Source organism: Lissotriton helveticus, chromosome 7 (assembly GCF_964261635.1).
Source record: "Lissotriton helveticus chromosome 7, aLisHel1.1, whole genome shotgun sequence".
NCBI classification, from domain to species: Eukaryota; Metazoa; Chordata; class Amphibia; order Caudata; family Salamandridae; genus Lissotriton; species Lissotriton helveticus.
In genome coordinates this window covers 419,124,632-419,148,359 of record NC_136068.1, presented here as the reverse complement: position 1 = coordinate 419,148,359, position 23,728 = coordinate 419,124,632, and the positions used below count along the sequence as shown (strand labels likewise).

At 46.9% G+C, this 23,728-nt stretch overlaps 1 protein-coding gene across 4 annotated transcripts in view; it reads left to right on the top strand.

Moving 5' to 3' along the window:
- The window catches only part of RABEP2 (rabaptin, RAB GTPase binding effector protein 2), a 418,606-nt gene that overhangs the window by 147,765 nt on the left and 247,113 nt on the right, over positions 1-23,728 (top strand). For all 4 annotated transcript variants that reach the window (XM_078652313.1, XM_078652310.1, XM_078652312.1 and 1 more), the window contains 2 exons: positions 8,284-8,382; positions 8,684-8,821. In XM_078652313.1, coding sequence (XP_078508439.1) covers positions 8,284-8,382; positions 8,684-8,821 — 237 coding nt within the window. The remainder of the gene's footprint in view (positions 1-8,283; positions 8,383-8,683; positions 8,822-23,728) is intronic.

Genomic DNA, 23,728 nt, shown 5'->3' with positions numbered 1-23,728 from the left:
ATGCCCTCTTGAAACACCCTCAATGGCATTCGGGCAGTCGGGTGCAGAGTGTTGAGGCCCAATATTATCCAATGGGGGATAGGGAGCCTCCGGTTGGTGGCTGCTGGAGAGCAGGCCACAAAGGTTGTGGGAGCCTAGCTCCTGGTGTTACGCTCCGGGCAAAGGGGGATCCGGTATAGCACACAAAGTGCACCCGCAGGGGCGGCTGGGTGTAGATTGCTGTTTTGGCGCGGGTGCCCTGTTTTCGATGGGGATTTTCAGTTTGGTTTTGTAGCTGCAGGCTCGGTCGAGGAAGACTTCCCGTAGGAACCAACAGCTAGGCAGGTAAGTTGAAGGGCTTGGGGACGTAGGTACACCTCCGGTTCTTCTCCCCAGGGCGGCTGGATGCAGGGTGTCTTTTGAGGTCGGATTTCCCCTTACCGGGTGTTAGACTTGGCATCTTTTGCCATGTTTCCCATTGAGTTTTTGCTTTTTGATTTTGGCGTCGCCGCCGGGGAGGCCAAGCCGTCATCGTGAAGCAAGGCGGGGTGCGGAGTGCGGTGCCCACAGGTCACTGTGCAAGCGGTGGCTCTGTGGCGGTGTCAGCAGGCGTTGTCAGTAAGACCAGGGTCCCGTTGCGGTGGTGCCCTCTGCGGTGCCAAGGCGTCGTCGTGAAGCGAGGCGGTGCTGAATGCGGTGCCCACAGCTCGCGGTGTGAGCAGTGGCTTGGTGGTGGCGTCAGCAGGCGTCGTCGGTGAGACCAGGGTCGCAATGCGGCGTTGCAGCAGTGCCCTCTGCGGTGCCTTCAGGACACTGAGTTGGCAGTGGCGTTGTAGAAGTCGTTGGGTTGCTTTTCTTCTGTTGCAGCACAAAACACACAGTCCCAAGTGCTGAGGGCAGAAGAACTTGAAGTCTTTGGTGTCCCTGAGACTTCTTCAACAGGGGGCAAGCTCTACCTCAAGTGTCAAGCTCCACCTCAAGCCCTTGGTGAAACTCACAAAAATAGATTGCAGAAAGTTCAGTCCAGTCCTCTCACTGCCCAAGACAGAAGCAGCCACTGCAGGCCAACACAGCAAAGCACACAGCAAAGTGGTAGTTCCTCCTCGCTGCTTCTCCAGGTCTTCTTCTTGGCAGTTTTTTTGGTCCAAAAGAGTTCTAAAGTTCAGGGGTTTGGGCTCTACTTTTTATAGCCCAAAATCTTTTGTCCTCTCAGGCTAGTTCTGCCCTCTCTGGTGTGGCTTCCTGGCAGAAGATGGAGACAGCCTTGTCAGAGGCAGACCAGGCCCATTCAGGTGAAAGGAAATCTCCTCCCCCTACTCTAAATGCAGCCCAGGTCTATTCAGCCCGTTCCTCACCCTATTCGGAGCCACTGCTGCTCCCCAGCCCCTGTCATCCAAAACCCAGACAGTCACAAACCCAGCAGAGGCCTGCTTGATGGCTGAGCAAGAAAATACCTACTTTCTAAAAGTGATTTTCAAACACAGAATGTAGAAATCACCTTCACTAAAAGATGCATCTTTAGAGTCTGTGTTCAGCCATACTAAACTGTATGTTCGAGGCATATGGGCTGCAGATGGTACATTTATGAATAGATCGCCATCTGGTGTTGGGCTCGGATGATTGCACTTGTTTTTCTTCTGGAGAAGTCTTTGTCGTCATAGATGACTCCTCCTCTTGGTGTTAGTGCGCATGGGCATCAGCTCCATCCTTAGATTGTTTTTTTCCGCCATCGGGTTCGGATGAGGATCGAAGCGCTCCGGACCGACTTCAATAAAGACGGTTATATTCGGCGCGTAACCCTTTCCAATTCGACGGTATTGTTATCGAACGCGACTTCAATTCCATCTCGACGCGTTTCGAAGAACGACGACTACGAGACGACCAGCTCGACGTAGTCCAGCCCGGAGTCCATGGAAAGGACTCCATTCAAAAAATGTCCAACGTGTGGTGCTAAGTTCCCACACAAGGACCTACACGAAGTGTGCAACCTCTGCTTGTCCCCTGAACACGAATCCAGGGACTGTGAGGCCTGTGCAGCATTTTCTTCAAAATCGACGATTAGAAACCGTCGAGCCCGAAGACACGAGGTATCGAGAATGCAGTCACAAGCAATCCCGGAGCTGTTCGAGGACCAGCACCCAGAACAGGAGGAAGAGGAGGTCAACGAAGCGGGGTCAGAAGTGGACGAGTCCGACGTCGAGGAAATCGACGTCCAGCAAACCGTGAGTGACGACGTCCCTTTACCAAAGAACAGACCCCGCACGGTGTCGACCCCGCCCTCGAGCCAGGTCAGACAACCGAAAAGAGTTTCCGACGCCCTGCCTTCGGGCCCGGCAACGAAACCGAAACCGAAACACTCGGTCTCCCATCATGGTGGTTCCGATAGACGACCCACATCGACACCGAAGCTACATGTCAAAGAAAGCTCGAAGTCGAAACAGTCCATGTCGACACCGAAACACATTTCGACGTCGAAAACACCCTCGACACCGGGGACATCGTCGACACCGAAAACATCGGTTCTGAATAAAATCTCGGTGCCGAAAACACAAATGGACAGTCAGAAGAAAAAACACCTTTCGGACCCGAAAACTGCGGTACCGACACAGGAATATAAAACAGATCCTAAACAAAAGACTCTGTTTATTGATCCACAAACTGGCAAGGTAGTCACAGAACTACCTAAAAAGAGGAAGAATGAACAGTCGGACGACAGGACTCATCCGAAGAAGAGAACAATGGGGACAAATACAACTCCTCCCCATTCTCCAAAACCTAGAGACACACCCTCTTCTCCTCTTCCTCACAATAGGCCAAATATTCCTCCCACACGACCATCTACACCTACAACAGATGTAGAAAGTGACACAGGGGAGGGAGAACATCCTGGGGATGATGAAGACACAATCCCAGAGGAGGCAGACCCATGGGAAGAGTACAATGTAGGGTCAGATAACGATAACGACCCTGAACTGTATCCTTCAAAACCTTCACCTCCTGATGATAATACTGGTTTTGCGCAACTCATTAATAGAGCAGCAAAATACCACAAGGTAGAACTACATGCAGAACCTCAAATAGAGGATTTCTTATTAGAAACACTACCTACTACACAAAGAACATCAGGAACACTACCAATGCTTAAGGGCCTTCTCACTCACACATCAGAAATATTCAAAGACCCGGTGAGGGCTAGGGTACTGAACCCAAGAATTGACAAGAAATATAGGGCAGCTCCAAAAGACCCAATATTCATCAAGGGACAAATTCCTCTAGACTCACTAGTGGTCACAAACGCTCGTAAGAGAGCAAACTCTTTATCTACAGGAGAAGCTCCACCTCCTGACAAAGAGTCTAAGCTAATAGATGCCTCTGGTAAGAGAGTAGCATCTCAAGCGGCAAACAGCTGGCGCATAGCTAATACACAAGCACTACTTGCAAGGTATGACAGAGCGCATTATGATGAGTTAGAAAAACTCATCACACATCTCCCTAACGAACATCAAAAGAGAGCAGATCAACTCATACAGGAAGGGAAGTTAATTACTAACACTTCAATCAAGTGCGCCCTAGACGCGGCAGACACTGCAGCAAGATCTATAAACACAAGCATCATGTTAAGGAGACATGCATGGCTCAGGGTTTCAGGGTTCAAACAAGAAGTACAAACATCATTACTGAACCAACCTTTTGATGAGAAAACACTTTTCGGCACAGGGACAGATGAGGCCTTAGAAAAGATGAAAAAGGATACGGAAAAGGCTAAATCAATGGGAGAATTGCAACAGCCGACACAAAGAGGTTCCTTTCGTAGGTCCACCTATAGAGGAGGATCCAAAAATACAGGTACAAGCCAGCAACAAACCTCTTTTACACCTACATCACCCAGAGGTAATTCTAGAGGTAGTTACAGAGGTAACAACAACAAGGGTAGAGGTCGCGGAAACAACAACAACCGCAACTCTCCAACCCCAAAGCAGTGACTTCATACAGCTCCCCCCAGACCATATAACACCGGTCGGGGGACGCCTATCACAGTTCCTACCTGTCTAGGAAAACATCACATCAGACAGGTGGGTGAGACAAATTATCCAACATGGTTATTGCCTGGAACTCACATCTACCCCACCAAACATCCCCCCCAAACAGCGTCCAATGAAACAAGATCACCTGACACTGTTAAAACAAGAAGTACTATCCCTACTAGAAAAGCATGCCATAGAGAAGGTTCCACAGCACCAACAAGGAACAGGAGTATACTCCCTATACTTCCTAATTCCCAAAAAGGACGGGTCTCTAAGGCCAATACTGGACCTGAGACCTCTCAACGCATACATAAATTCGGAACATTTCCACATGGTCACGCTCCAACAAGTACTTCCTTTACTGAAGAAAGGGGACTTTCTTTCTACACTGGATCTAAAAGACGCTTACTTTCATATCCCAATTCACATTATCAGTTCAACAGTTCAAAGTCCTTCCGTTTGGTGTCACAACGGCACCAAGGGTGTTCACAAAATGCCTGGCAGTGGTGGCAGCTCACCTAAGAAGACAACAAATACATGTCTTCCCATACTTGGACGACTGGCTAATAAAGGCCAAGTCACAAGAGGAATGTCTTCAAAACACACAAAAGACAATTCAGCTACTACACCAGCTAGGGTTCACAGTGAACTACACAAAGTCACACCTACAACCAAGCAAGGTTCAACAATATCTGGGGGCTACTATAGACACAGAAAAAGCCAAAGTATACCCCAATCCAGTCAGAATCCAAACAATGCTTACAATCATTCAAAGATTCCAGCCACAACACTCACTTCCAGCAAGAGTGTTCATGCAGCTATTAGGGATGATGTCATCCTGCATACTGCTAATACCATATGCCAAACTACAAATGCGTCCGCTACAAGAATGCTTAGCGACACAGTGGAATCAGGCTCAAGGACAGATTACAGATCTGGTGTTGGTAGACGACCGCACACACCGCTCTCTGAAGTGGTGGAACACAACAAACATTGCCAAGGGGCGGTCGTTCCTAGAACCGATTCCACAGGTGACAATAACAGCGGACGCATCGCTCACAGGATGGGGAGCACATATGGAGAAATACACAGTACAAGGAAGGTGGAGTGTGCAGGAAAAAAGACTGCACATCAATCATCTAGAACTACTAGCAGTGTTTCTAGCATTGAAAGCCTTCCAAATACATGTTGCCAACAAAGCAGTCCTGATCAGAACAGACAACATGACAGCAATGTATTATATTCAAAAACAGGGGGGGACGCACTCTCTCCAACTATCCGGACTAGCACAGGAAATCTGGAGATGGGCCATTCCTCAAAACATCTATCTGTTAGCCGAACACCTACCAGGAGTCCAAAACCAGATAGCAGACATCTTAAGCAGACAGTCGGAACAAATACACGAATGGGAACTGCACCAACAAATACTGCAGCCATTCTTCCGAAGATGGGGACAGCCAGGGATAGACCTCTTTGCCACTCATCAGAACGCAAAATGCAAAAGCTTCGCGTCCAGGTACCCACACCACCTGTCGCAGGGCAATGCGTTATGGATAAATTGGTCCAACAAATTTGCATACGCTTTTCCCCCTCTCCCACTAATCCCATTAGTGGTCAGGAAGCTGCAACAAAACTCAATGACCATGATACTAGTAGCACCCACGTGGGCAAGACAACCGTGGTTCACCACGCTCCTGCAACTCTCACAAGTGCCACATCAAAAGCTAAGAATTCTACCCATGCACCTTACACAGAACCATGGAGAAATAATGCACCCAGATCCCACACAACTGAACCTAGCGATCTGGCTCCTGAAATCCTAGAATTTGGGTACTTAGATCTACCCCCAAATTGCATGGAGATAATTAAACAAGCGAGACGTCCCACCACCAGAGCATGCTATGCAGCTAAGTGGAAGAGGTTTGCTATACACTGTACTACTAATATCAACCCTCTGGACGTATCAACAAGGGAGATTATTTGCTACTTACTACACTTAAAGCAATGTAATCTCGCGTACACATCTATCAGAGTACATTTAGCAGCTATAGCAGCGTACCTACAAAACAGGCAGCATATATCACTGTTCAGAGTGCCAGCGATAAAAGCCTTCATGGAAGGCCTTAAAAGAGTCATTCCACCAAGATTACCACCTTCCCCGGTCTAGAACCTCAACGTAGTACTCACCAGACTAATGGGACCACCTTTCGAACCTATGCATAGGTGCGAGATACAATTCCTTACATGGAAGGTGGCGTTCCTTATAGCCATTACCTCACTCAGGAGAGTAAGTGAATTACAGGCATTGACAATACAAGAACCATTCCTACAGTTACACCAGAATAAAGTGGTTCTTAGAACAAACCCAAAGTTCTTGCCTAAAGTAATTTCAGCATTTCACATCAACCAGCCAGTGGAGCTACCAGTCTTTTTTCCAAAGCCACAGACGGTAGCAGAAAGGGCTCTACATACACTAGATGTCAAAAGAGCAATTTTGTACTACATAGAAAGGACACAAAACTTCAGGAAAACTAAACAACTATTTGTAGCATTTTCCCCAACACATAAGGGCAATCCTATCTCTAAAGCAGGCATCGCTAGATGGATTGTAAGATGTATACAGATATGTTACATTAAAGCAAAGAGAACATTAACTGTTCCTCCTAGAGCTCATTCTACACGAAAGCTAGGAGCATCTATGGCATTCTTAGGGAACATTCCCCTAGATGACATATGTAGAGCAGCAACTTGGTCTACACCACATACATTCACAAAACACTACTGTGTTGATGTACAGGCTACACAACAAGCCAGAGTGGGCCAAGCTGTATTAAAAACTCTATTTCAAACAGTTGCGACACACTGGTGACCACCGCTAGGGAGGTAACTGCTGTACAATCTATTCATAAATGTACCATCTGCAGCCCATATGCCTCGAACGGAATATGCTACTTACCAGTATGCATCTGTTCTTGGCATAGAGGGCTGCAGAGTGGTACATGCCCTCCCTGCCTCCCCGGAAACCTGTGTCTGTCCCAACATTATCTTATTTAGATACATTTACATGGGCATATCTTTATGTATTATACTACACTACTCCATCTAACCCTACTATGGCAAAACAATCTAAGGATGGAGCCGATGCCCATGCGCACTAACACCAAGAGGAGGAGTCATCTATGACGACAAAGACTTCTCCAGAAGAAAAACAAGTGCAATCATCCGAGCCCAACACCAGATGGCGATCTATTCATAAATGTACCACTCTGCAGCCCTCTATGCCAAGAACAGATGCATACTGGTAAGTAGCATATTCCTTCTGTACCTAGTTCCCAGGGCCAGTTATGTTTATAAGGTGTTGTAAACAAACTCCCCATTCTGTCCTATCAGAACAGGTAGCCTTGCAATAGTGAAAAACAAAATTGGCTGTAATTCACTGTCCGGACATGCCACACACACTAGTGCATGTCCTACCTTTCACATACACCACACCCTGTCCACAGGGATACCTTGGGCCAACCTTAGAGGTGACTGACATGTAAGAAAAGGGAAGGTTAGAGCCTAGCAAGATGGTGCACTTGCCAAGTTGACATGGCAGTACCAGACTGCACACAGGCTCTGTAATGTCAGGCCAGAGTTACATTTATGGGCTGTTTGTGTGGATGGCACAATCCAATGTTGCAGCCCTCTAACAGCATTTGATTTTCAGGCCCTGGCACACTCAGTGCACTTTACTAGGGACTGACAAGTGAATCAAATGTGCCAATCATGGTAACACCAATCCATAATGCAGGTTACAACAGGAGCACTTGCACTTTACCACTGATTAGCAGTGAGAAAAGTGCACAGACACACTAAGCCAGCAAAAACAGAGTCAAAACCGGGAGGTCAGAAAGAAAAAACTCAGGGGAAACACGCCAAAAGATGCGAAGCTTAACAAGTAGTCTGCATTACTGAGTACTTCTCTGCTCACAGTAGGAGTTGGGATTCGAAATATGCTTACTTGCTTACCATATTTGGAGTCAAATCAAGCCAATTCTTCTTTGAGGTCTTTACAAATGAAATAGGGGATGGTGCTGGTTAATTTTCTTCCAGTGTGATCCTGTAATGGATATGAAGTTTTGACTGTGGGTAGCACTTTGTGTTCTCGTTTTGAAATGAATTACAAGACAATTGTGTTAGTACTGTGCTAATTGCTAATGTTTGCTGTACGCAAGAAGGAATTGTCTGGTTAGTTCTACATTGCAGTTACTGCAGGTTTTTTCTGGTTACACTACAGGTTATGGTGCTGCTGGATCAAATTCAGAACTCAGAGAAGCTCCTGCAGAACCTGCAGGTGACAGTGACGCAGACACAGGATAAGACCCAGCAACAGCTGGTAGGTGTTAAATGCCCTAACACAACATTGGTCACTCCTTCCTACTCCATACCCACACACTGTTGTGTACAGCGTCTTTCTTGTATAATGTCTACCCCATTACAACCACTGATCAGCATTTTATTTTAACAGTGACCTCACTCTCATATTCTTCTGCCCCAACCCTAGTATGCCCTCCTGACCCACTCTTGCTAGAACCTCATACCCTGCCACCTTCCCCCTTACAAACCCGTTATCGTCCTTTTCTGGCTCTCCCTTCTGCCATGTTTGGCAATGACTTGTGCATTTGCTTACCTTTCAGGCAGAGCTAGCCTCTTCTCACAAGCGCCTCTGTTATGAAGTGAAGAGCCTGAGTGATGAGAATGAAAAGCTGAGGGGAAGACGGAAGGTTCAGGTGCCCCCAGAAGAGGAAGAGGCATCCTTGCCTAACTCTGTGCCGGTGAGAGTCAAAGAGGAAAGATAAGAGGGCGGGAAAGACTTCAAGGGATTACACCTCCATGAGTTGTTTTCTGACCCTAAGAGGAGATTCTTTGAGCCTGCAAATATTGTGACCACACTGCATTTTTCAGGGAGGTCCTGCTATCCTGCCTCCTTATTAACAGGAGAAACTGTTGTAGAGACCCTATTTTTGGGGATACCTCACCTTGGTGGCATATATGCCACAGTCACATTGTAGATGCTTACGTTAACAAAGTTCTCTTTGTTTGAGTTCAAACGTTACTATTTAAAGAGCTTTTAAAAACTGCATAAGTCATTGGAGAGCAAGCAGATATAGGAAAGGTATTGGTATTCCTACCAGACTATAGGATAAACTTTGGATTCTGGTGAGAAACGTCTAAATATATAGTTTCTGGAACTGTCTGTGCCTGTTCTTTGAAGCAGGAAGGGAACGAATCATGCGAGTGAGCTCTCTCTGCTTTAGCCGATACTCCCTGGGTCAGGAGATACATACATGTGTATGTATGTCAGTCTGTCCAGTCATTCACTTGACCGAGGGGGGTATTGACTGAAGTAGAGACAGCTCTTTCATATGATTCATACCCTTCCCGCTGCAAATAACAGTTGCCGACACTTCCAGAAACTTCATGCACGAAAAAAACCAGTCTTGATTGGCAGACTGTAGTAACGGGTTTCGGTCCCGCTAATGGCTCTGCTCACACAGACATAATTTTTCTTTTCCCTTATAAACGTTAACGTGATTTAAAAAATCATAGTCCTAAACCACATTGTGGATGTTTTCATATTTCACCTGCCAAATAATGTGCACAAGTGCCTAAATACATTCAACCAAAGGCCGCCTAATGCCTAACTTTGGAAAACACTATTACTTGATATTGAATATTTGTAAACTAAGGCGCCTACTCCTCCCCAACACAGAAGTTTGTTTGTATAATAACAATTATAATAGAACTAAAAAGTCAAATGTGGGAGGGAGACATTTTCAATGATATCTCATTTGAGTCACCCCACAGAATATACAAATCATCAATTTAAACATAAATTACAAAAAGCAAATTCATACCATATAATATATGCGCTTTTCAAATTAATTTATATATTACCATCACATCATAACGAATGCAAAAAAAGCACAATTTCAAATATACTCATGTTGCTTGCTGGTCGAACAGCTTAGGCGCCGCGTTCCTGTTTCTGTATCTCTCCTAAGTGGGAAAATCTCAGGTAATTATCTTCTCTTTTGTCTAGTGTACACACATATGAACCCGAAAGTGAATTTCCTACTAAAGGTTTCCAATTTTCACCCCATTTCCTCTCTGAAGGTATCAAAACTTTATAGATATGTGAATAAATCCTCTTCTGTGTTGAGCCACCTGGGGTCTACTATCAAGCTGTAAGATGTATTTTGATTCAAGCTGCATTAGTGTTTTTTTCTCTATTCCTCCTTTATATTATCTGGGTACAGAGTAAATCACAAAGTATTGTAGAACCTTATTACTTGCATGTACTTCAGCAGTGACGTGCCACTAGGTATGCTATGTTTTTTGTTTTTAATAGCTCTTACGTTATATGTTATGTTATGTTATAACGAATTTCTTGAGCGCACTGTCACCATGAGTTTCCTGGCGCTGGTCGGATTTGGAGGAGGGATAGGAAGAAACAACAGGAGGAGAATTAGTGAGGGAGAGGGAAGAGTAGTGTTTTTAGGGATTTCCTAAAGGAGAAGAGGGAGCAGGAAGACTTGAGTGAGAGTGGGAGGGAGTTCCACAGCTTGGGGGCCAGACAAGAGAAGCTGCGGCCACCCGATCTAGAGAGTTTGAAGCGAGGGACGACTAGTAGCTGGAGGTGGGTGGACCTCAGAGTGCGAGAAGGACAGTAGGGGGTGATTAGGGACTTAAGGAAAGCAGGGGAGGGGCCAGTGAGGGCTTTGAAGACCAGGCAGTGAACCTTGAAAGTGATTCTTTCGCTGACTGGTAGCCAGTGGAGCTGACGTAGTAAAGGTTGAGCCGACTGCCATTTAGGGATCTTGAAGACAAGCCGAGCAGCCTGGTTTTGGATGATCTGTAACCTGGACAGCTGAGATTTAGGGAGACCGTAATAATTTGAGTTGGAAAAGTCCAGCCGGGACATCACCAGGGCTATTAGGACTTGCAGCAAAGCTTCAGGCGACAGGAAGTGAGCGACTTTCCGTATCCTGTAAAGCTGGAACATACAGGCAGATGTTACTGCGTTCACTTGTGCCTTGAGAGAGAGCCCGGAATCGATCAGGACCCCGAGGCTTTTTACACATTCAGCAGGAGAAGGAGGTGTTCCGAGCTCAATAGGCCAGTACTGAGGGCCCCAAAAAGGGGCGCTTCTCCCAGGGAGGAGGAGCTCAGTCTTGCCCGTATTGAGCTTGAGTTGGTTTTGATTCATCCACTGCTGGATGTGTGTCAAGGCTGTCTGAAAATTATTGACAGCGTCAGGGGAGGTGAGGGGAAAAATAATCTGTAAATCATCCGCGTAATTAAACGCGGTGATATCCCACTTACCTAAAGAGTGAAGGAGGGGTTGGAGGTACAAATTAAAAAGGAGAGGGGACAGGGAAGATCCTTGAGGGACCCCACAGGATGACGAAACACTGGTGGCGCGGAAAGGGCCCATACTGACTGCCTGGGATCTCTCCTCTAGAAAGGATTTGATCCAGGACAGAGCAACCCCACGGACTCCGGCGGTCTCGACACGGTGGATTAAGATGTTATGGTCCACCGTGTCGAATGCCGCCGATAGATCGAGTAGAACTAATGCCTGGGGTTGCCCTCTGTCGTCATTGCGTCTGAGGTTGTCCAACACGGCGAGGATCACAGCCTCGGTGGAATGGGCTGGTCTGAACCCAGCCTGGTTGGGCGCCAGGAAGTTGGACTCCTCAATAAAATGCGAGAGGCAGGTCGTAACGTGAGCCTCCAGGATTTTAGATAGGAAGGGCAGGAGGGATATGGGACGATAATTGGCCAGGGTCGCTGGATCAGCGCCTGGCTTTTTTAAGAGGGGCACCAGTACGGCCTCTTTAAATGAGCTGGGGACTATGCCCGAATTAAGGGAAGAGTTGAGTAAAGGAAGGATGCAGTGTGGGAGGGTGTGACAGATATCGCGGAACACAGAGGGGGGGCAACAGTCCTTGGGGGATCCAGATTTCACGCGAGTGGACAGTTTAGCAAGGGATTCCAAGTCGAGCGCGGGGAACTGAAAAAGAGTGGAGGTGTTGGCAGGAGATGCTGCTGCTGTTATCGGGGGAAGAGAGTGGGGAATGGAATTTTTGATGGCGATAATTTTGTCAATGAAGAATGAATTTAAAGCAGTGCATGATTCTAAAGAAGGAGGCGAGCTCGGGAGTGTCCTGGCGTCCGATGTCAATTCGCCAAGGACTTTAAAGATCTCCTTGGATCTGTTAGGAGCTGTTAAAATTCTGTTAGAGATGAAAGTGGTCTTGGTAGAGATGATTGTAGCTTTGTAGGCTTTGCGCGCGGAAACGTATGCTTCCCTGTCGGAGCTGAGATAATTGCGCCGCCATCTACGCTCCAGTCGGCGCAGCTCCAGATGTTGAAGTTTTAGGGTGGAGTTATACCATTTGTGGGACTTGTTGGGGTGTGTGCGAGAAAAGCGGGAGAGAGGTGCACATACGTCGCTAGCCGTCGTGAGCCAATCTGAGATGTTGGCGTCCATGGTGTTGACATCTAGGGTGTCGGGAAGTAGGGGCTGAGTCTTAGCGAGTAAGGAGAGGAAGACGGATGAGTCGAGAGTCTTCCAATTCCGAGCGAACCCTCCGTGCCGAGGGGGGGGCCTGACCAGGCCCTTTATAAGAATAGTTGACTCAATCAGTGAGTGATCTGACCAGACGCAAGGGGAAATGGTCGGGCCAGAAAGCGACACCCCTTGTGTCCAGATGTGGTCTAGAATGTTACCCCCAATGTGGGTGGAGGAGGTAACATGCTGCGTCAAGTTGAGGCTGGAAAGTGCCTCGAACAATTCGGTAGCATGGGGACCGGCGTCAGCATGGTTGAACCAGTAATTGAAGTCGCCATATATGGCAACGCGAGCTGAGGAAGTCATTAGGGCAGAAAGCTGCTCACAAAGAGCGGCAGGGAACAGAGGCATGGGAGTGGGGGGGCGGTATAGTATGATAAGAGTTAAGGCACCGGCTTCGGTTGGCAGGCTGATTACGAGATTTTCGACATCAGGGAGGCATAATGATGAAGACTAAATAAGGGGTAGATCTTTGCGGATGATTGCTGCCACCCCACCGCCACGGCGACCGTGAAGCCGGTTGGCGTTCAGCAGATAGTAGTTAGGGGGTAGAGCAGCCAGAATGTCGGGGAGGGACAGATCAGACAGCCAGGTCTCGGTGAGCAGCAGAATATCTGGGTTATCGGCGGTTAGCAGGAGGAAGATGTCAGTGTGGTGTTGGGGGAGAGAGCGTGTGTTAAGGTACAGTATGCGGATGCGGGTTTCAGGCAGAGCAGGGGGTGGCACAGGTGCGTGAGTGAGTGTGGGAGAAGACAATTCGGCTGCGATGCCGAGAGACACCAAGCGGTCCCAGGTTGTGGATAGGAAAGCGCAGGAAGACTGCTGGAGGTTTCTGAGTGAGGCAGGCGAGTATGACATGAAACGGGCAGCATCTAGGGGCCCTGGGCCCGTCTGGTCCCGGACGGGCGCAGACGGGCTTGCCTTAGGCGCGCCTTCGGCGCGCAAACGGCGCGCCCGCTGCGCCCGTCCGCTGCGCGTACGGTGGAGGCACATGATTAATAGGGCCGCTTAGGGGTGTGGCCAAGAAGAGTGGGCGTGGCCGGGGGAGCGTCCGCTGAAGGCGGCGGGCTGGTGGTTCTAAGGCCGCTGCAGCGTCCACCTCGGCTGCGCGGGAAAGGCTAAGTCAAGGGAGAGGTCCCTGAATACAGGTAGGGAAGTTAAAAAAAGCGCGAGCGAGCGCTGTGCTAAGTAAATGATTTTTTTAAATATCAGGCTTGTCTGTAGCTCCCGCGGAAGGCAGGGGAGTAATCCGATTGATGCGAGCTCGTATTCAGCTCCTATTTTAAGGACCCCAGGTGGGCGTGGCCAAGAAGAGTGGGCTTACACGTTGTAGAATATGTTTATGAACCTGCTGTATAGTGCTTCCCACATACGAGATGTACACTGAACAATCTGTTCTGCAATTATATTTTCCTAATATCTCCATCGATTTGCTTACAAATGGAGAAGAAAACTAAGTCTTATTTGTACCATACTGGCAAACCTTGCATTTCTTACATTTGATAACCCCTTTGCTTTTATCTAGCCAGTGAGTTTTACTAATCATCTCAGAACTAGATTTCACTAGCTCACCTTTCATAGATTTTAGTCTTTTATATGCTATGGCCAATTTTTAGGTACTTATTTGTTTGTTGGATAATTTCTGATCAAATGCCAGTGTTTACTCATTATGCTCCTTATTTGTTTCCATTCTGCGCAGTATTCGGTAATAAACCTTCCTAGAATTATGTCTCTCTTCTTGTTTTGTATGGTATAGTTTCCCTTTTTCCAAATTTGCTCTTTGTCTGGCAGCCTCAACCATTTCTTTGGAGTATCCTCTTTTTTGTAAAAATCTATCTGCCAGTTATGCCAGGCTTCTCCAATGGGTATCTCAAGAGTTACCCTATCCATCTACCTGCAAGTAGCTCTCCTATGTGCAGTCAGCTTATTAAACTAGACGCATTTGCTCAGCGAAATTATATTATACCAAAATTGAAAAACATGTATTTGACACAAAAATGTGTATTTGTTTTTACAAGTTATAAGCTGATGTTTATAGAAAAATGGCTGCATTTCCAAAATATTTTTAAGGCTGATATTTGAGTGGTAAATCATGCAGCACCATTAATATTACCTTTGAGCCAAGTGAGATGCTGCATTGACTGTTATATATCACTTATGTAGCAGTGGCGGCTGGTGAGGTTTGTGAGTGGTGTGGCTGGCCTTGGTCAGTTGGGGGGTGTTCAAGATGTTGGTTGCCATTTTCTATCAAAATCTTTTCAAACACAAATGGGATAAAAAGCACGAATAATAAGAATATAGGCCTGGCTTGTTAGACAAGCCTGACCTCCTTTAGCAAAATGTAAAACAGGGGTTGGTATCTCCCTCACAGCATGTTTGTATTTAGATAATAGGATGGGTAGGGGGTAATAATCACAATGCATCTCTAAAACCAGAATAATAAATAGCAGAATTAAGAAGGCTCGCCCAAATGAAAAACGTAGTTAGGGCATAAATTGCATAATTTGTGCCCAAAACAGAGATCAGTTTGTTCTTTCTTAGCCATGGTATTTATCAAAGGACAGTCTTTCCTGAGAGAAAGAAACAAATGGGGTTTGATGGAAAAAACAGATTGAACATGAACAATACACTTGCACATATTCAAGAAACTTCAATATGTTTCTCAAATTATTTCCAATCCTTTAGGGTCCTGACTTCTTCAGCTTGATCTTGTGCTTTAAATGGGGGCTAAAGGTGTTTTGATACTATTTTTAAACACCACCTGGTATTTTTACACCATTTTTAAATGTTTAAAATTACACCTAATGTGTAATGTCAGATTTGCGGTCTTCTAATATACTTGCTTTCATGATAATTGTCATAGAGGTGCAACTGTTCCATGCAGGAAACGCTAGTTTAGTAGTCTGCAATCAATGTCTAAAGCAATGTTATACTGATTTACAAAGCTATTTTTGCTTACATGTTTTCACTTGCGGCTGCCAGCAATTCACAGAAGGCGACCCTGCAGTCAAAAACCTTTTTATTACCTCGTAAATGATATATCTTAAAGGCTTGTGAGGAGCGGGCAGTCACTCTGAAGCAAGAGTAGTTTTCTGCCATGCTTTGCGAACACCCAAACGTGAGTTTTATATTTTCTCACAATCTCCCCTTCAACCTCTTTTCTCCAGTAAACTAGCAGAGGTTTATTTTGGATTTTAAAAAAACTGTGCTTTTACACGAAGGGTCTGGCAACACAACCGCCGGTGTATAATTATTAAAGACAATCAAAAGCAGGAATGTCAGTGCTCAGCCCGGGGTCAGGGATCAAAAATTAGCTAGCATTCGCGCCAAGAATTTTCAATTCTATTAAGGACACGGAGGCGAGGATTATGCTTCTCTTTCTTATATTTGCCACTCACAGCAGCCAATGAAAAACGTTTTGTATGCAAATAAAAACTACATTTCCCATGATGCTTGTACATACATCACATCCTGTATAGCCCCATAAGAGCTGCTGCATCCTGTGTCTCCTCCTCTTTCTTTGCTCGAACATATACAGTCCACACATTAATAAATCCAGTCCATTTTACGGAATATGAGTTTCAATAAACATCCATCAACATGGAGAACAAACATCAATAAATTCAGTCCATTTCACGGGATATGAGTCTCAATAAACATCCTTGAACATGGCGAACCATCGTCAACTGGAAGGATCACGTCTTTTAAGCCAGAAGAACACCTGCTCCTTCTTCTTTACTCGAAGCTGAAAGGAATGAGACAGGAAAAACCCGTAACTTCTGCTGATACAGAATATCAAGTACATGCGGGTGGGTAATTATTACCAATACTGTAATAAACCGGGTGGGATAATCCTCGCCTCCGTGTCCTTAATAGAATTGAAAATTCTTGGCGCGAATGCTAGCTAATTTTTGATTCTATTACAGGACCGGAGGCTTCGGATTATGCTAGTTTAACGCTTAGTAACACAACTACAGTCTTAAATCTCCCACCGGTACATAATATACTGTTTAAATAGAGTCTGAGAAACTCCATCAGAAAAGGTAAAACCTGCACAACAATGGGAATTATCCAAACAAGAATGATAAGTATTGTACTTGAGCAAACTGCGTATCACCATTGGTTCTAACACCCATTCCGGCCAAAGGCCCTCAACCATCGGCTGTAATAGCCTCGTACTCACATAGAAAATGATAATAATCCTCAACAATCATATGAACATATAGTCGAAAAAATCAGATGGTAATTCCGAGAATCATCGTTGTAAGCCATGAGGCATGTGAAGAAACACCCATAAAGTGCAAAGTCGTGTGACAAGGCCCTGACCACATGCAGTTCAGACCTCGCTGACAGGGCAATTTCTTATAGTACATACTATACCTGTAAAACGCGGGCTTGCCTCGCCATAGGAACCCCCGAAGGTGGAATGCTTCGTAACACAGCCTGACAATATTTAATGTCCCGTTTGGAAACTTATGCCACCAAAAGAATTCGAAAGAAACCCGACGCAAGTTCAGCAACCTGCCCTGAACCGAGAAGAGCCGCAGGAAAACGGCCAAATGGACGTTATAAGGAGAACGTTACTGAAGTCCCCGTACATCATTTGGTAACTAATTCACCAGAAGAAATCAGTCCTCACAAGCCGCCAAATGGCGTACATATCCACAAGCGACCCTCTATCACCGAAACGTCTGCAGGGAATGAAAGGTCCCAGAAATACGAAAAAGAACGCGTTCGAGAACCAAGAAAGTATTGTAGATACCAGAAAAATTGCAAGAAAAGGCGGGAGAACGAGCCGTCCTCCGCCGACCCAGGGGCATTGGGATTCCAAAATGGAGTCCGCCCTGCACGAAAGATGCGACCAGTCGTCAGAAATACCAGGAAACCAGATGGAACAAACCTTTACTGCCATGTAGGCTAAGGAGGTATACCACAACAATTTAAATATGAAATCGTCGGCAAAATGGCCTGAGTCCTGGAATTAGTCCACTATGAAGATGACCTATATGCCCATATCCGCTGATCGTACTCGCAGTCGAGATATTGTGCAAGCTGAACAGTAAGCCTCCAGAGGCGTGCACGACAAAGAGCCCGAATAACTGGAGGGGTCGGAAAAACTGTTTGAATGACGGTGCCCAACACACCACTACCGAGGCATCCACCCAAAGGGAAACTCTCGTACTAATACCATCGGAAAGTCATCCTCGCATTGTAAAGTGGGGATAAAACCACTGAGTCGCATAGGATTGAGATAAACTTGGAAACCTAAACTAAAGGCCCCAAATGCATGAAGGTTATAACCGAGCAATCCCAACACATCAATCCGCCGATGTCTGGAACCGTGAGGCCAAGGCCTGCTACGATAGATCAACCATACCTCTATGTATCCAATTAACCTGAGAGATAAAACAACACGGTACTCGGACGGTAATAGGGAACTGAGGAGGGATAGCCTATCCCTCGCATCAACCATTAGTACCACCATCGGAACAACTGCCCTTGTAGGGAAGGAGAGAACCAGACTCTCTCCTGAACGCTATATGCCAGAAACTGCGGAAACACGATGGAAAAGAACCGACCCACTAGTGTGAATGCGACCACAAGCAAAGAACGTCTACCCTTTATACACTCAACGATAATAAATCTGTCCCATAGGGGCCTCTGATGTCCTGGTGTCCAACCTTACGATGGCTTTGCGCCTCTCGGGCGATCCGGCGCAAAGGCGTCATACCGACGCCTACCACCGAGCGTGGCTGGCTACGACATAGATTTGCAGCCTGTCAAATCTGGGAATCCCTTTCTGAGACGACTAGGAAAAAGAGGAAAAACGAAATAAAGACAAAACTAACAACGTAAAAAATAATAAGTAAATAGACAAAAAACGAACGCATGCTGAAGGATTTGTGGTAGCAGAACGAAATGGGCGTCAATCAAGCCCTGTCACCCTGAGTTAGGTAACGTCATACATGAGGCCCTGTTGACCACACAAGAACGGGAAGAACCTGGGTGTCAACATAATCAGTTCAGGAGGCTCTTGCGCTCCTATCAGTAGTTGTCATCCTCCAATATAGAAATATATATATATACATACATATATTCCAACATCATCCTCAAGGGACATCTGTATTCTATATATATGAAAGTGCAAGGCACAGTGCAATGGAGGAGTCGAGGGGGAGCCAACCCTGTGCACACTAAAACAGAGAAATGAATAATGCATCGGCTCCTCAGCAAAGCTGTAGTCATTATACCAGCCCAGAGGGCGTCGGGAGTCTTTGTAAAATACAAGGAGCGTGTGCGCACTCCGAGGGCCAGCCTATTGTTAAAGCCTGGCGGCTACCAGGAATCTGCCCAGGTAAGCAGGAGGCACTGAGACCTCAAACAAAACAAACAAGGGACGCCTGCGACGTGCGTAGGCCAATGTGCCCAAAGTAAGCCAAAAATTGTGCCCAAATGGGTTACGCACACCGGAGCGTTATGACTCCATAACCGCACTCGGCTACTAGGGAAAGCCTTTGGCGGAGAAGGCGCGAGACCGCGCAATGATCAGAACAACCCTAAGGAAGTGACAGAAATAGTGTTAAGTCAGCAATCATAATCATGGAAACACCAAATCTCTGAGCCAAAAAACCTATACACAAACCACCATGACTCATTTCGTAGCGCTGTGACTCCAGCGCAGTATCGCAGCTCTTGAAGGAGCGTTCGATTCAGTGTGCGGCCAAGCCAGGCCTTGTCATGAAAATCAAGCGCAGGTCCAACAGGCATGTCGCAGATATCCTCTGCGTGACATTTCCACTCCCGCGGGAGATCGCATTGTGGACTCTGGTGGGTGAAACCAATAGCGCTAGCACATGCACACAAACCATTACAGTACAACCACCGAAACATTCATCCGATTAATACCAATCGTAATTGTAATTTAAAAATAATTTTGTAATTGTGAAAAACACAACCTGAAGAACCTGGAATCGAACCCTGAACCTCTGGATAATAGTGAAAATGCAGTACAACCACCGAAAACATGCATCCGATTAATACCAATCTTAATTGTAATTTAAAAATAATTTTGTAATTGTGAAAAACACAACCTGAAGAACCTGGAATCGAACCCTGAACCTCTGGATAATAGTCAATATGCTTGCCCCTCGGCCACATAGACTCAGTGCAAACCAATAGGCACGGGAGTCTGAGAGGGTCTGTGGACTCTGTCAATGGGGGAAGACTACCGAGTGCAGCGCGGTTGTGAGGTCAGCGGGACACAACTACGCCTGATTAGACCACCCGCGCTGAATGTACACTGCCGAAAAAACCACTGTTAATAATAATACATGGCGGCGCTCGCACACTAAAGGTCTAAATGGCCATAAGCGCAGCGCGGCATTCAGAGGCAGCGGGGAGTGAAATGAAAAGAAAAACCGAACGGGCCGTCGGTGTAAGCCTCAAACTCTGCTCAGGGCGGGAGCACATCGTCATTACGGCGCTCCCAGCGGGAACCCTCTCAATCACCAGCGGCACTCGAGAAAGTGAAAACGTGCCGGAGGGGTTCCCAGGTAACCACATACTATGCTTCAGTGGGAGTTCCCCCACAAAATCACACTGCTCCCAGCGGGAGCTTCCGAAGCCAACAATAGCCTAAAAACAATGGCGCTAGCAAGCGCCAATCGAGAAAGCAAGGCATTTTACAAGGAAAAACATAATGGCTCCTAGACAGCCAATACCCATACCAAACACCAGTATGCAACATAGCGCGATATAAGCGCAAACATAATCGACACATCATCAAGATAAATCAACAATCAATTACGATCATGACTTTATGTTCAGAGCACTTAACTGTCTGCGTGAGCAGCAAAGAAAGAGGAGGATACACAGGATGCAGCAGCTCTTATGGGGCTATACAGGATGTGATGTATGTACAAGCATCATGGGAAATGTCGTTTTTATTTGCATACAAAACGTTTTTCATTGGCTGCTGTGAGTGGCAAATATAAGAAAGAGAAGCATAATCCGAAGCCTCCGGTCCTGTAATAGAATTCACAATGCAAAAAGTGTGAAACTGGCTAACTCAGTAAAGCTATTTCTGAAACTTGCAGGAAATCGTAAAACTGTACCTATGCAAGAATGCTGTAGGTGTCATCACCTGATTAGACATTAATGGCTTCCCTTTGTAATGTGAAGTATAAAACTGGGCCTGGGCCTTACCGGCTGGTGGTGAACTTCTCAAGTTCACATAAGTCTGCACACCATCACGACGTGACAAGTCCCACTCCCGACATCAACCTGTTGTGCCCATGGACTAGCTGCTGCAGCAGGCTGCTGTCCAAACCAGCATACTTTCAGCCAGTCACGCTGCGCAGCAGTATTCAAGAAATGGCATCCAGTGCCATCCACAATAACCAGGATTAACGGACGCGCGGGAACTGAAGCAGCCTCACTCACTGCGCAGACTCTAGCCTCTGCTTCCTGACTACCACGCCCTTTCCCAATTCGTCACAGGGGTGTCCCACCCACGCCCTGTAACGAGTTGGGAAAGGGTGGGGTTACAAGGCTCCTCACTCTGTGATTGACGTGGAGGTTTTGTTATCCCGGGCTTGCATTTAAAACGCCCGGGACAAACTTTACCTCCACGCCATCAGGGGGAGGAGACTGGGCTTTGAATCCAAGTCTTTGCCGAGCTGATGACATCACAGCCTTCAGGGCTGTGAGGTTATCGGCCCGGCAAACACTTAGACTTCTTTCGGCCCGCCCAGGAAGAAACAAGCAATCACGTGATGGCAGTGTCTACAATGATTAATTGACAAATAAGGTGTCGATGGTGAGTCGGGAAGACAGACAGTACTCCGTGTTCAAGGTGTTAAAATAAATTAGAACGAGGGGGCATTTTTTATTTGTACATGGAAACAAAATGAGCATTCAGCTGCTGCTTCAGCATTTATTATTGCTGTATGTAACGAGGGCGGAGCCCCGACGCCCATAGAGAGAAACCGCCACTTATGTAGAGACATTCCACATTGAGAATCCTTTTTACATTACTGCTGGCAACCGTTCCAGATGGACTGAAGTGATCACTACTGTAATGTTGTATATGGTGGCCACTAATGTAATCTTGTCTGATGTGATCACTATTATAACTCTATTAATATTAGTAGCTCAGGAAGCTTTTCATTACTCATGAGTAGACCTTGTTACAGAAAACGTTGGACACACACCTGCTGGATTTTGCTCCTCGAGTGCACTACAGTTTCTTCTCAACCATAAGTTTTCTCCATAGGGTATGTTTCTTTTCAGACTTTCTGGATAAAAGCTGCTTGAATATAAAACTGATGGCTTCCTAAACACTGAAGCATGTAATTTATTGCCCTTGATATAGATCGTCAAATCCGAAAAGTTTACTTCGGTATCACTTACTGTACTTGTTAATCTTAGATTCAGATCATTGTCAATTAACCTCTTTGCAAAGCTTTGGGCGCATTCCTCAGACCCCCACCAGATGACAAAAAGGGCATTTATGTAGCGTACCCAGAGCATTACATGTTGTGACCATTTCTCATCAAATTTGTTTTGGAGCACCTGTAAATTTGAATAGGTGGAGCAAAGCAGGTGCCTATTGCCATACCAGTCTGCTGCTGAAAAATGTCTTTGTTAAACAAAAAGAAATTCTTTGTTAAGCACCATCTGTAAGTGTTTGAGTGAAGTTAACGGTATTCCTTTGAGAAAATGTTAGGGTTTTTATGTGTCTTGGGTGTAAGATAGAATACAGGAATCCTGGGTGTGAGAAGTTGGCCTGGTATATGATGATCACTATTCTAGTGAGGACCTTGCACCAGTCCAAACAACCCTTATGGTAAGTCAACATTATAGACAAGCTATCCTAGGGGTAGCATGGACAAAAGCATTCTTCGGCTAAACTCAAGAGTGCATGTGAAGCCAGCTGTTTTACCATATCCAATCCTTTTAATACCAAATGAAAGGACACCACACAAGTTATATATTATAAAATATATGTATTTATTACTAGAATAATCCTCTGTACTCTTTATGAGGGCAGAAGCACAAGCGTTAAAACAAAGGACTTAATATCATACAATAAGCTGCACAATTATGGATAGGCCCTAGTGGCCCGTAAAACCATACACAAAAATAGTGGTATAAGAACCACATCTGAAAGAAACAGGTTAGTATTAGATTCCTTACCTTAGAATATCCCCAGGCGTCAGTCTGGATCCGGAAACTTTTGCGTAGCAGTACCCCTGCGCGTCGGTAGGCGTCGTCTGCAGGCGTCCCCTGCGGCTCCGCGTCGTCGGCGTCGTGCGCCGTGATGACGTCGCTGGAGTATATAGACGCCGCCTCCGCGCGCTGACGTCAGTTCTTCTTTTTTCCGCGCCAGTTAGCGCAGATCCGAAGAGCAGTACTCCGGTCTTTTGACCAAGTTTTTTGTTAACTGATTGATCCTTACGGTGCCGGTAGGATGCCCGGTTTCAAGAGTTGTGACGAGTGCGACCGCATGATGTCGGTCACCGACCACCATCGACTCTGCCTCCGGTGTCTGGGCGCGGACCACGACGTGGAGTCCTGCGTCGACTGTCGGGCCTTGACTGGAAAAGCTAGGCGGGAGCGGTCCCGCAAGCTTCTCGAACTCCGGTTGTCGGCCCCGCGTCGAGAGCGGTCCCGGTCCGGTCGGAGGTCGAGGGAGCGGTCGAGGGAGCGGTCGCGGAGCCGCCATGGGCGCTCCGGGAGTCGCCACCATTCCTCCGGCTCGTCAGGTAAGCACAAGAAGTCGGGGCGTCGCCATCGCACCCCCGACTCCCCCCGACGCCCGCGTGCTGCGGCCGGGGGCTCGGGTGACCCCACCCCCGCGGTCCCGCATGGGTCGCCGACGCCGTCTGCCCCACACCTGTCGGTCCCTGGGGAAGGCGCGTCGCGTGAGGAGATCGAGGCCTTCCTCATTGCTATGAGGGCGAGGTCTTCTCCGGCGGGGCCTTCGGCGCCTGCGGGCCCGTCGGTCCCGTCTGGGGGCCCGAGCGGTTCGGGTGCTCCTGCCCCGGCGCCGCCGGTGGCTCCGGCCCCGGCGCCGCTGGTTCCCTCTGGTTCGTCGCCGGCT